Raw genomic sequence first — 13488 nt, 5'->3', positions numbered from 1 at the left:
AAAAATAAATAATGAGCTTCCTGGATAATTAATGTTCTATCAATAGACAATTTCTGTCCCAATTGAATCAGGATACAAAGCGAATAATAAAGTGTTCTAAATAAATCATTTCAATCCCAATTCCAAATAGATGATAAGTATCAAGAGAACAATGATCACATGTTTTTTGATTAATGGTTTGATTCTCAATAATCATTATAATTTGTTTCTGTATAATCGTCGAAACTTTTTTTTCATTCCATTTCATTTTATTATTTGCTGTGTTAATTTTTTCCGCTATCTAAAATTGTGTTTAAATTTTCTGTAATGTATATTTTTCAGGAAGACTTTTCGTAAAAACTTTTCATTTCTTTCAATATTTGTAGTGAATATTTCATTTTCAATTGTTTTACTTGTATTATGTGTTAAGAGCGCAATTATGGGTTATTATCCTTGTGTTATCATTATGTATCTCAAATAAATAAATACCAAAGAAATCTAAGATCTTTTTAAAAAAATCTCATATTTGATATGAAGTTTCAGTGATGTGCTCTAAAGTGTCTTCATTGCTGACATCTTCACTTGCGTGAAATGATAATTTCATAAATTAAGTCAGTGAAAATTTTTTTACTGTAATAAAAACTTTTATGATCTACAATAAACTTTACAGATGCCATTGATTTTCCTCTTTATTTTTCCGTTCATGCATTGAAAGATATGACTGTGACTATCAAATAATTGTTTTGGAGACCTTACATTATCATTCATAGCTCTATCAAATCGTTTTACGGATGCCTGCCTATATTTTTTTTATTTACGTTCACGTTGTCATCCGGCAGTCGCGTTGTTATGGAAAGTAAAATAGTTGATCTTTTTTCTCTTAGTTTAGAGTTCATCATTTCACTTTGAGGGATACAAGGATATAATCGATTAGAATTGAATGGCATCTTCCTTCGTGTTATTTCTCATACTACCGATCCATTGCATTATTTGCAGTGAATGTAAGTATTTTTTGGTCACAAGTTTATCTTTTATTCAAGGAAAAAGTGTAGTGAAAGAATTTGAAGTGGTGGAATTATAGATTGGAACTGTAGGCTTCACTGGAAGACCTTAGCAATAAAATTAATTTAGGATAATAAATAACAGAAAAAATTGATGGTTAGTCCAGTGACTAGTTTTAATAGAAAAAAGTTTATCTTACAATATCTACTCATTTACTTTATCAGTTATAAATCAATTTTATCTAGCTTAACATCAAACCAAGGAAACATGTGATGTACAAATATATTATTACTCAGATTACATGAAAGCCAACAGTATTAACCCAAAATACTGTTTCCTTCCGGAATTCTTTTAAATTTAACCTCAATATACCCTCATTATCCAGTCAATGTTACCACATTTTAAATATGTTTTAACAAAAATCTGCAGTCCAAATGTGATAACATCCTACTGGACATTTTGACAGCTGGTAATTGTCTAATAGTGTGTGATTACATAACGTTATCTTTTGGACAACATTGACATTTTATCAAAATTTTTGGAGAGAAATAGTACAGGCTCAGCCTAGTTTTTCCTCCAATGTCATAATAAATTGTATTATGATTATAGTATTTTATACAATAAATAAATGAATGAATAAATGAATGAATAAATGAATGAATAAAGCCGTATCATGTGTATGAATAATAAACATCTGGTGTGGTGCACTCACACAACTTTCCTTGCCGTTATGAAAATTGATCAACTGAAGCTAATGTTCCCGCGCATCTCAAATCCACTTTTCTGAGATCTGAGCCAGCTGGTGACAGGACAATAACGCTGGAGACACACGAAGTCTGCTATCTCTTCATAGTGAATAATTTAATAGAATCAACAGTTGCCAACAGTTTGCAATTGAATAATCTTATTTTCTCTAATTTCGAGCTTATTTTCAATTCTAGGTGAAAATGTTACCGAACATTAATTTTAGAGATTTTTATGCGCAATCTTTTTCAATTAAAATGTTTTGTTTAAATTGTATCTGAAGCCTGATAATTGGAAATCTAAAATCAAACTTTGTATAGATGGTGCAGTGCTCCTGAAATTTTCACAGATATGGGACTTGTAGCAGTGGATAGAGCTTATCAATGACTTTTCTAGGTATGAATTTGATCGAAATCGTTGGAGCCGTTTTCGAGAAAATCTCGAAAAACACTGTTTTTGAAAACATCTTCGCCATTTTAGCGGCCATCTTGAATTGCATTTGATCGAAATTGTTCGTGTCAGATCCTTAAAGTGTAAAGATCTTAAGTTCCAAATTTCAAGCCATTCCGTTAATTGGGAGATGAGATATCGTGTACACAGACGCACATACACTCATACACACACACACACACATACAGACCAATACCCAAAAACCACTTTTTTGGACTCAGAGGACCTTGAAACGTACAGAAATATAGAAATTGAGGTACCTTAATTTTTTTGGGAATGCAATACTTTCCTTACCTATGGTAATAGGGCAAGGAAAGTAAAAATAGACATATGTCAAAATGACAGAATTATCAAGTCAATGATAATGGCATTATTATAGCCGAAACATGTCGTGACGAGATGATTTTGAAAAAGGGTAATCAGATTTCTATTTTTTTTATATTAAATTTAATGTAGCCCTAAAGAAAAAAGACGTATTATGTGTGTTTGTTTATATTGTATTGTGTCAACTTGAATAATAAAACATTATTCCTATTCTATTCTACTGGACATTTTGAATCAGGTTTCATGAGAAAAGAAGAAATATGGAGTACAAAACACGAAAATTTATTAATTAGACAATAATTTGGTGTGGGACTCTCACACTACTGTCCTTGTCTTTTTATTACTTTTTTTCATACTACTCATTGAGTTCACCCTATACAGGTCCAAGGATGTGTTGTGAAGCCTGAATTGCTCGACGAGAGAGTAGCTATTTTCAGTTCTTCGAAGGTGAAAAATGTAAGATACAGTATTTCTGTTAAAAAAATCGCAAATCTTCTTCTCCCTATGAGCACAGCTGATACAGAAATATTGTTATACATGACTGTTCACTTACCTGCATTGTTATTTAGTTTCAAAAATGATGAATAATATTCGATATTCTAATTCCTTGAATAAATATTGTGAGATCTCGTTTTTCTTCTTCCAGTTGACCCAGCAGCTCATCTATCCACTTATCTGGATTGTTACTCAGTTTCAAAAATGATGATCAACATTCAATATTCCAATTCCTTCAAATAATATTGTAAGATCTCGTTTCTCTTCTTTCAGTTGACCCATCAGCTCATCGCGGCTGGCACTTGATTAATGATAGGAATGTGGAATCCGAAACCAGCTGAAAGTATTTGGTGGAGAGAATGCCGCCATAGGAGAGTTTCCTTGGGCTGCTCAATTCATCACCACGAAAAATAAAGGTAAAATACGATATCACCCTAAGATTACCCAACAATCATGATATATATATTGTGAAGCAATGCTCATATTCATTGCATCCACTCACTTGAAAATTACTTTCATTTGAAGATGTTGAGAAAAACTGTTTTTGATAGCTGTGGCTCTTAGATATGTACGGTATTTCCTCATAAATAAGAGTAGCCTTTACCACAAATCTAAAATAAGGATAGCATCTACACTAGTTGAAGAACAGCATACAGCTCTCTTCTATTTTGAATTTATAATTTCAAATTTTTCTCTTCTAATTGGATTGGTGAAATTCATAGATTTCATTGAAGTCATACAATGGATTAATGACATTGACTATCATTGAAATCGTGATTCATCATACTAATTAGATAGGACAGCAATAGGACAACTTGAAAAAATGTTAAAATAATTAGATGAAAAGATTCTACTGCACTCACCTATTAAAATTTTGTCTTCTTCCAGAATGTACAAGACATCATGGCCTTTTCATCCTTAATGCTGTTAAAACAGAGGATTACTACTCGAAAATTGCCATATAGATCACCTGATAAGCACGAAGGAACTCAAGTGTGCATTCCAACATATTACAATCTTTAACTTCTTCAATTGACCGAGCAAAGTGAAATCTAAGATTCAAGTCGACGGTTTGGCATTTCTCTTAATGTTTAAATGCTTATATGTTTATATGTTGTGCATTCACGGCAAAACGCGGTAATAGATTTTCATGAAATTTGACAGGTATGTTTCTTTTTAAATTGCGCGTCGACGTATATACAAGGTTTTTTTCGGAAATTTTGCATTTCAAGGATAATATAAATGAAAAATAATATAAGGCCTCCTTCATACGCCAATATTAGAGTAAAAATCAGACTATAGAATTATTCATCATAAATCCGCTGTTTAGTGGACTATAATACTACCCATTCAGAAACATAGAACATCTTGAAAATGTATCTTTCCATCCACGTTGTAGACAGTTGCAGCCAGACCTGATAACAGCGCTCACACTCATATTCCGGGACGACACGTCACGGTACGATAGGACAGAAAGCTCTATGTTATTTACGATTTTTCCTAGACATTTTAAATTGATAAATTATCAATTAATTTTAGAGAAAACATAACAACAGGTCAATATAACTTACTGAGCGCAGGGTCTACTATTCACCGAACTACTACTAATAATTGGAACACAATATGGTTCTATTTGAAACTTTATAAGTTATTCAGATGTGCTGATGCGATAAGACTCGAAGAACCTTGAACAGATCACCTTCTCAGAGCTCTACGATTTCATATATAGATGATGACAAAGGTATGATAGGGCGGCAGACGTATACCGAGAGAAAATGAGTAATCAGCAACGCGACGCGAACCGAAGCTGTTCTTTCAGAGGAACGTTTGTTGGATTGTGGTGATTTAGAGAGGTGTGATCCATTTTTATTTCAATCAATTTCATTTTTCAGACTCATCATCAAGTATGTGCACAGCGGCAATAATCAGTGACCAGTTCGTTCTCTTAGCAGCACATTGTCAACCCAAAGAACCTTAGTAAGTTGTATTATATTCATAATAAATCATCATAATTACCGTATCACTGTATAATTATTGCATTTGTAATACAATCGTTGTATGAGATTTGAGTTGATTATGTCTCTCTTCAGCACATCTGTTGTGGTAGCCGGAAATGTGGATATGAATCAAGACTCAGACTGTGGCTCAAGAACTAATAACTGTGCACCGCCAAAGAAAACGTATCAAGTGGAAAGGTTCTTCCATCCTGATGATGTATTCTACAAGGATATAGGTCTGGTCAAAATCAAAGGGAGGTTCAAATTCAACGGTATGTGAATTGTATATTTATTCAGTGAACTATTATCATAGCCACCTCTAATACAAGGCCCCTGTCTACAATATTGCAACGTCGCAGTGTAGGCCTAGAATCTAATACATGATGGTGAAAAGAATCAGCTGGTATTTTTTTTTTAATATAGCTTTGATTCAGAGCTACACAGGGACAAGATGAATGATATGAAACAAATAGGGGTAACAAGAATTTTCCAGAGATTAACGTTGCAATATCGTAGGCCGGTGCCTTGTATTAGAGGTGGTTATGATAATAGCTAGCCACTTCTAATACAGCCGCAGCCTACGATATTGCAACGTCGCAGTGTAGGCCTAGAATCTAGTACATGATTGGTGAAAAAGATCAGCTGATATTTTTTTATATTTTTCACCAATCATGTATTAGAGGTGGCTATGCTATTATAGTACAGTATCAGTACAGTGTCATAGAATGAAACAAACAATCTGAAATGTGAAAGTCTTCTTAGACAGATTCTGACATTATTTTTTAATGAATAACGATTTGCCTCGGCTTGGCTGCAATCGGTAAAGCATGAGTGTAATAAATATAAGTCTGGTCGTGGTTTTTTAGAACACAATTTCGATAAAATCCTTATAGGAGCTCCTGCAGTCCATTGCTCTTGGACAATTTATAGAAATCATTGGAAGGTTTCAGGAGATTTAATTAACAATTCATATATTGCTGTGTAAACCAGCTTATTCTATTACTGATAGAATCGGATGGTAATTCTCTTAATAATTCAATACTGATAATTAATAAATAGATATGAGATTTGTCCTGCGTGGTATTTGAGAATGAAATAAATGGTACACCATTAAAACTTGATATATTGCATGAATAAATATAAAAGTCAGATCAATATGGAAATAATTATATAGAGCAACAAAACATACACAACAAATACAAGAATAAATATATCAAAATAAAATATCACAGACTGGTACACTATTCTTCAGCTATTTAGCACGAAACATTACCATGTGCTTTTTAATTCATTGATAATATACATTCATTTGTATGCAGCTTATGTATCGACTTGCTGTTGCTTGTCGATTTAGGCAATCTCACTTTATATCTTATTCCAAAAATCGAAAAATATAAATGATAAATCATAGATATAAATATATATTTCTGTAGTTTTCAGTATATTTCTCAATAATATATATATCTCTTAGGGCATAAGGTTCGGCCTCTGATGGATGTAGATAAATCAATTTATCCAGTGAACAAGAGCTACATTATATCATTACAAATTATTAATAGAATCAATGATTGAGTGAGCGTTTGTATTACAAGATTAAAATTAATATTCCTTTAATTTGTGTACCTTTGGATAATAAATTGACTTATTCTTATCTAATAAAATATTTCTTATACCTCTTAAGACTTGCGCAAGTTTTGTATTAATTTTTAATATTATAACCTTTCCGACGAGCTAGCTTTTATATTGTTTCATTCGAAGTACTGAGGGCGCCCTAACTTTATATTTCGACTATTTATCACTCACGTGCTGAATTTTTATAAGCTGTTGGGGCGATCCGAATTTCCTGGTAGTCCTGGATTTTTGGTGGCCGAAGTCGTCTTCTCCAAAGGTTAAATAAATATTTAATGACTTTCGCTTTAATGCAGCATCACTAAGTCTTATGAAAAATAATAAATCAATTTAAACTTCAAGTCTTAAAAAGTACAAGGTAATAAAGGGTTTTGTGCTCTACAAAATTTTAGTATCCTTCCATAGTGGTTTCTCACAGGCAAGTGGGCAGGTTCTACTTTATTTCTACAATTTTCATTTCCAACTTGCAAATTTACATAAATTTAAATAATTCGTTACTACGCCATTTAAAGGTTCAAATAGTCCATGCCAATCTACTAAATTATTACCTATATCATATATATGATATTTTATATGTCCTCAGGCCATATCCAATACATAAACTGAATAGTAAAAATTTACAAAATCTTATCATTCATAGAAATATTTATAAATACATTTGAATCGGCTCTCTATTGCCGCCCATCGATTACTACAATTGATTGGTTTATGCAAATTCACTACTGTATACATGCGCCTAGGAACATCCTACTTCCTTAATACTCTAATTTATTTTTATTTGGTGGTTTAAGTATATTTATTACATATAATATATTTTTATAAGGTTTATAAGTTGTTTCTCCCTCTACACAATTAGCCATGTGCTTTTTTAAAGTCCTCCAGTTGCATACCATTTGTTACAATACATTTTTGCCAAGGTGTCTGGCTAGATTTTACGTTATGCGACTGATCGATCATTAGGTCGCCGATCAGTAGGTATTTTAAGCCTAACCTCAAATTACCCAATACTTTATATAATAAAATATAAATAGCAAATACTTTCTTTTTCTATTCGGCTGTTCTAATTTTAGCCTGATTCCTGTTATTATCTAATCTTTTAATAATCATTATCGCATTTGGCGATACTAGACTAGCTATTTCACTTCAGACCTATAAAATTCTCCCAAATAGGAATTTTGTTTACCCATCAGATTTTAATATGTACAAGATATAATTATATTAGGTGGTGGAAAAATAAGAGAGCTTTGATTCAGAGCTACACAGGGACAAAATGAATGATATGAAACAAATAGGAGTAACAAGAATTTTCCAAAGAGATTAACGTTTTTCTTAATGTGTATGGGTAGATCATTGATGATGGATGAAATTTGTTTGATAATTGCCTATTTCATTCGAAAATTATTGAACCACTCTGTTTTTGGTCCAATATTTATTTCCGCCTTGAATCTAGTTACTCACCAAACATATTCAGAAATATATTAGAGAAGAAGATCTATTTTATTTTATTGAGTATTTCATGTTCATTACTTAAACACTATGATGCAACTTCATAGTCATTGTAATTTTTCAGCATTAAGCTGGTTAGCTCTTTTCGAGAAATTTGGAGAAACATAATTCTAGTGGAGGAAGGCAGGACTATCTCAAGAAAGCCCAGTCTCAAATTCAACGAGCAGTCTCATTGGACAATGAGCTGCTTGCTTCCTATTGGTGCTGAGCTGTGAAGGTAAAATGGCGACTTATCAACTCACTGGCCAATTAGGATAGTGGCAGCTCTCAGGAGTTTAGGAAAGAGAGATGGAAAGTACCCTGAGTGATAGGATACATAGAAACCAATGATGTTATCAAATAATAAAAAATTATCTTTGAAATTCAATAAAAGATAATGAGATCATTTTTCGATTTCTCACAAAAACAGGTATAATAATGAGTTATCCATGTGCATTTTTAAATAAATTTAATTTTTTTAATTCTTATTTGCAGATTTCGTTGCCCCTATCTGCTTGGAGTATGGAGAGTTACTTTCCAAAGACTACGCCGGCACTGAGGCAGAGTTTGCTGGGTGGGCTGCCTACAAAATCGGTGACAAATCCATTACAATAACTCTATTAATGGAATCAATTATTGCGATAGAAATCTAGATTAATATTATTGATCAATTTAAAAATATAATTTAGTAAGATTATGTCGGCTACGGTATTAAGATGAAAATACTTCTTCTTCTATATACCGTGATGTCGGGCTATTTAAATAAATAATAAATTAATGTTTATTCCCCAAAAAAAACTAAAACTACAATATCAATTACAGAAAATATTAGATTAATTACAATATTACATACAATAGTCAGTTACAAAAAATTATTATAATGTGTCCTCTACATGTTTAGTTTTTTCTGTGTTGAAACTGATCTACTCCACTACGGCGTACCATGTTCTAGAGTAGGTTTTGTTTGTTTTTTTTTTTTGAAAAAATATAGTTATCGGGCTACATGATTCATTATTGATTCAATTTTGTATTATTCTTTACATTGCACTCAATATGCAACTCTGTTGCTATCCGAGGAATACACACAATTTATCCGGATATTTACTTTGAAACGAATATCGTAACCTCAACAGAGAAAAATGGCTTCAACAATCGATGTGGCTGGGAATTTTATTCATGAACCAGCGAGTAACCCGTGCTCCGCAAGGGTTCGTTTGCACCACAAATAGATTTAATTTGGACAAACTAAATACTTGACGTACAAACTGAATTGTAGGAGAACTGAAAATAGGGCTATAACCATCCTCTATATAAACACCATTTATGAATTTATATGCAACGTTTCAAGTTAATCGGTTCAGTAGTTCAGACATGATGATGCGTCATTCGTGTATTTCATTCCCGTATATTATATACAAGCCAATTCTTTCCTTTATCATATTATAGATTATCAGGTAACCCGTGCTCCGCAAGGATCTAACTAAAAACTTGACCTGAAGAAATCTTGAAGAATATTATAAATAGGCCTATAACCATCTTCGATGATATGCAAAATTTCAAATTATTAATTTCTCCAGTTTAGACTTAATGATGCGTCATTCATGAATTTCCTATCCCGTACATGTTTGAGCCAATTCTTCCTTCAATATATTCAAGTTTATTCAAGTTTTCTCTATTATTCTTTCTTATTTCTATTATTTTATGTATTTCTCATATCTCTATATTTCTAAAACAAAATAAAACTTGTAGCACCCTTTATTTATTAAAAAACTTAAAATAGTTGAACAACTAGTTTCGGTTCTAAAACCATCTCCAGGTTCTAAAATAAATAAATAAAATTCAATAACTGTTTACTAATTGATATAAAACTGACATATGTTTAAATTCATATGACTAATTATTTATGGTAAAAGTTATTAAATTTAAATTTAAATTTATATTTTAAATTTTATTTATTTATTCATTTTTAATTTTATCAAAAATAGGATTATTTAAGTCAAATTGGATTATATTTATTAAATTATTCCTATTCAATTTTGCAGTTTTATAGATATAAAATTCTTCTTTTACATTCAATTTATTACTTTCACTACCAATGCTTAATATTTTCATATTAGAATTTATATCGATATAATTATGATTATTCTCAATTAAATGTTCAGCAAACGCTGATTTTTGAGTAGTATTTTTGAATTTAAAGCCTGAATATGTTCATTGAACCTTCTTTGAAAATCAGCGTTTGCTGAACATTTAATTGAGAATAATCATAATTATATCAATATAAATTCTAATATGAAAATATTAGCATTGGTAGTGAAAGTAATAAATTGAATGTAAAAGAAGAATTTTATATCTATAAAACTGCAAAATTGAATAGGAATAATTTAATAAATATAATCCAATTTGACTTAAATAATCCTATTTTGATAAATTAAAAATGAATAAATAAAATTAAATTTTAAAATATAATTTAAATTTAAATTTAATAACTTTTACCATTAATAATTAGTCATATGAATTTAAACATATGTCAGTTTTATATCAATTAGTAAACAGTTATTGAATTTTATTTATTTATTTTAGACCTGAAGATGGTTTTAGAACCGAAACTAGTTGTTCAACTATTTTAAGTTTTTTAATAAATAAGGGTGCTACAAGTTTTATTTTGTTTTATTAATTTAAAAGCAGCCCATTTCAATAAGTGTTTTCTCTATATTTCTTTATCCTTTATATTGTTTCTTCTTAATTCGATTTAACTTCTAAATATTCTCTCAATTCGACTCTAGTTATGCGAAGAATACACAAAGTTCATTCTGATATCCACTTTGAAACAAATGTCGTAGCTTCAACAGAGAATAATAATATTGATTGATGTTAATAGTAATCTAATTCATGGATAATCTAACAAATTCACAGACCCAGTGACCAACACAACCTCTGGTCCATTCATGCTGCAGAAGTTCACAGTACCTGTGCAAAACGAGAGCGTCTGCATAGAGTCCATGCACGTTATTGTTCGGAATACCACTTCTTGGCAGAAGGACAGGAAGTCGTTTATTTGTGCTGGAAGCAGACCTGATCAGTACATTTCGTCTGGGGACTCAGGTGGTGTTCTGGCGGTGGCTCAATCGGTTGCTGGCGACATACCTAGGTGATCCTATCAAACTCTAACAAACTCTAACAAACTCTATCCTAACAAACTCTCATCAAAATGAAGTAATAACATACACGGTGTCCCACAAAGAGGTTTACACGTTTAATTTTATATTACGTGCTCATCAATATATCAAGCATTTTCAAATTTTACACAGTTTACAAAGTAGGTTATATAATATTCTGGAAATATTTCAGCTCCCTAATTTTCGTAGGAACAAAATGGCGGCATATTGAAAATTTTACCAATTCGCTTCCTGGAGAAACTACTGCCTCCATTTTGTTTCTACGAAGGTTAGGGAGCTGAAATTTCCCCAGAATATTTTTATATTCTCAGAGCCTACTTTGTAAACTGGGTTAAATTTGAAAAAGTTCGGTGCATGAATGGGAACCTGATATGAAATTAAACGTGTAAACCTCTACGTGGGACACGTGTATACAGAGTACTATCAAGCATTAACAGTATCGAATGAAAGCACATGATTCCATTCCGATATTGTAATTTTCAATCCAATGAATGAGCTAATAAGTTAATAATACCCTAATTGGAGAGACTTGAGATATTGTCAAAAAATCCACTTTATTTTGATAAAAGTAATGGGAAAGTTCCACAACATTAATATTCACTCTACAAAATTAATAATACCCTGTTTGAAAAGGAACCTGTTTGATTACCTTTGGATTCGCGGATATGAGTTTCCAAAAGATTAACTACTACAATAACATGCAATCTACAAAAATGAGAACGACATTCTATAGTAGCCAGCAGGCTCACTTCACTCGCTTGATCTGCCTAGGAAGCTTAGAAGGCCCCCAGGGAATCAGAATGTCAAAGAACGATAATACTCGCTAAAGTGTAAATCGTCTAAAGTGTAACTGATTGGTACCATTCTGGTAATGTATGACTTCGTATTCGAACAACGAACTAAAACTTGTTACCTACTCAAACGTTGATTAATCTAAAATTGGTTGGATAATTTATAATATTTGTCTCATTCTCAGATTCTTCGCAGTTGGAGTTGCGGCAATGCATTCTGAAGTGCCCTCCATTGCAGATGTCTACACGCGAGTCGCATACTACATGGAATGGATCATGGATACTATCGCCAATGAAAGTGTATAACTGCATTACATTAAAATATATCGAATAATTTTGAACAATATCAAGCGAAATCGGACAATATCGATCAATATAGGGCACTATTATGACATAAAAAAGCATTTTCAAACATTAAAAAACAAAATCAAACAATACAATACAATATCGAATCATAATAACATCACATTTCTTCAAATACAGCTGTATTCTCACACTGATTTCACGTCGACACGACGTGACACGACACGAAAGGACAGAATGCTCTCCTATGGACTAATCGGCTCTGTGTATAAACAATCTGACATTATTTTTTAATGAATAACGATTTGCCTCGGCTTGGCTGTAATCGGTAGAGCATGAGAGTTAAATTATATAAAATCTGGTCGTGGTTTTCTAGAATACAATTTCGCTAAAATCTTTATAGGCTCACTCAGGAGCTCTTGCAATTTATTGCTTGAACAATTTATAGAAATTTCTGGAAAGTATTATTTCCAGAGGTTTAACTAACAATACAGTGTATGGCTTTGAAAACCAGTTTATTCTATTACTGATAAAATTGGATGGTAACTCTCTTAATAATTTAATACTGATAATTAATAAATAGATATGAGATTTGTACTCTGTGGTATTGGGGAATAAAATGAATGGTACACCATAAAAAATTTGATACATATATTGTATGAATAATTTTAAAGTCAGATAAATATGGAAAATATATAGAGCAACAAAACATATACAACAAAATAAGAACAAATATATCAAGATAAAATATTACAGACTAGTACACTATTCTATAGCTCTTTAGCACGAAATATTACCATGTGCTTTTTTAATTCATTGATAATACGCATTTATTTGTATGCAGCTTATGGTATCGACTTGCTGTTGCTTGTCGATTTAGGTAATCCCACTTTATATCTTATTTCATGAATCATAGAATGATAAATTGACAAATCAAAGATTATAAATATATTAATTTCTATAATTTCCAGTAACTTTCTTAATAATACGATAGCACGTCCAGAAAGTAGGTTCCGTTTCAATTTATATCCGCTACAGCGCTGCGATCGCAGTTCCGCACATTCGCGGTAGACGCTCTGTATCAAGGAGAAGAAACGTGCGCCATTTGGA

The 13488-nt window shown here is 31.6% G+C and overlaps 2 protein-coding genes across 2 annotated transcripts in view; both read left to right on the top strand.

Annotated features, from left to right (window-relative positions):
• LOC120350803 (CLIP domain-containing serine protease 2-like) overlaps window positions 1-535 on the top strand; it is a 7151-nt gene extending 6616 nt beyond the window's left edge. Inside the window, exon 5 of the mRNA XM_039425674.1 lies at window positions 523-535. Within this exon, the coding sequence (XP_039281608.1) occupies window positions 523-535 (13 nt within the window). The remainder of the gene's footprint in view (window positions 1-522) is intronic.
• A 181-nt stretch (window positions 536-716) lies between these two features.
• Window positions 717-12676, top strand: LOC111043287 (phenoloxidase-activating factor 3). Its single transcript, XM_039426666.1, is given in 8 exon segments — window positions 717-980; window positions 3268-3309; window positions 3312-3410; window positions 4887-4971; window positions 5085-5263; window positions 8601-8699; window positions 11022-11256; window positions 12261-12676. Coding segments are annotated over 8 exon segments (921 nt in total). The 5' UTR covers window positions 717-919; the 3' UTR covers window positions 12382-12676.
• Window positions 12677-13488: the final 812 nt, after the last annotated feature.

This window comes from Nilaparvata lugens, chromosome 4 (assembly GCF_014356525.2).
Source record: "Nilaparvata lugens isolate BPH chromosome 4, ASM1435652v1, whole genome shotgun sequence".
NCBI classification, from domain to species: domain Eukaryota; kingdom Metazoa; phylum Arthropoda; class Insecta; order Hemiptera; family Delphacidae; genus Nilaparvata; species Nilaparvata lugens.
Note: the sequence above shows the minus strand (reverse complement) of the source record. Positions and strands in the feature narration are given on the sequence as shown.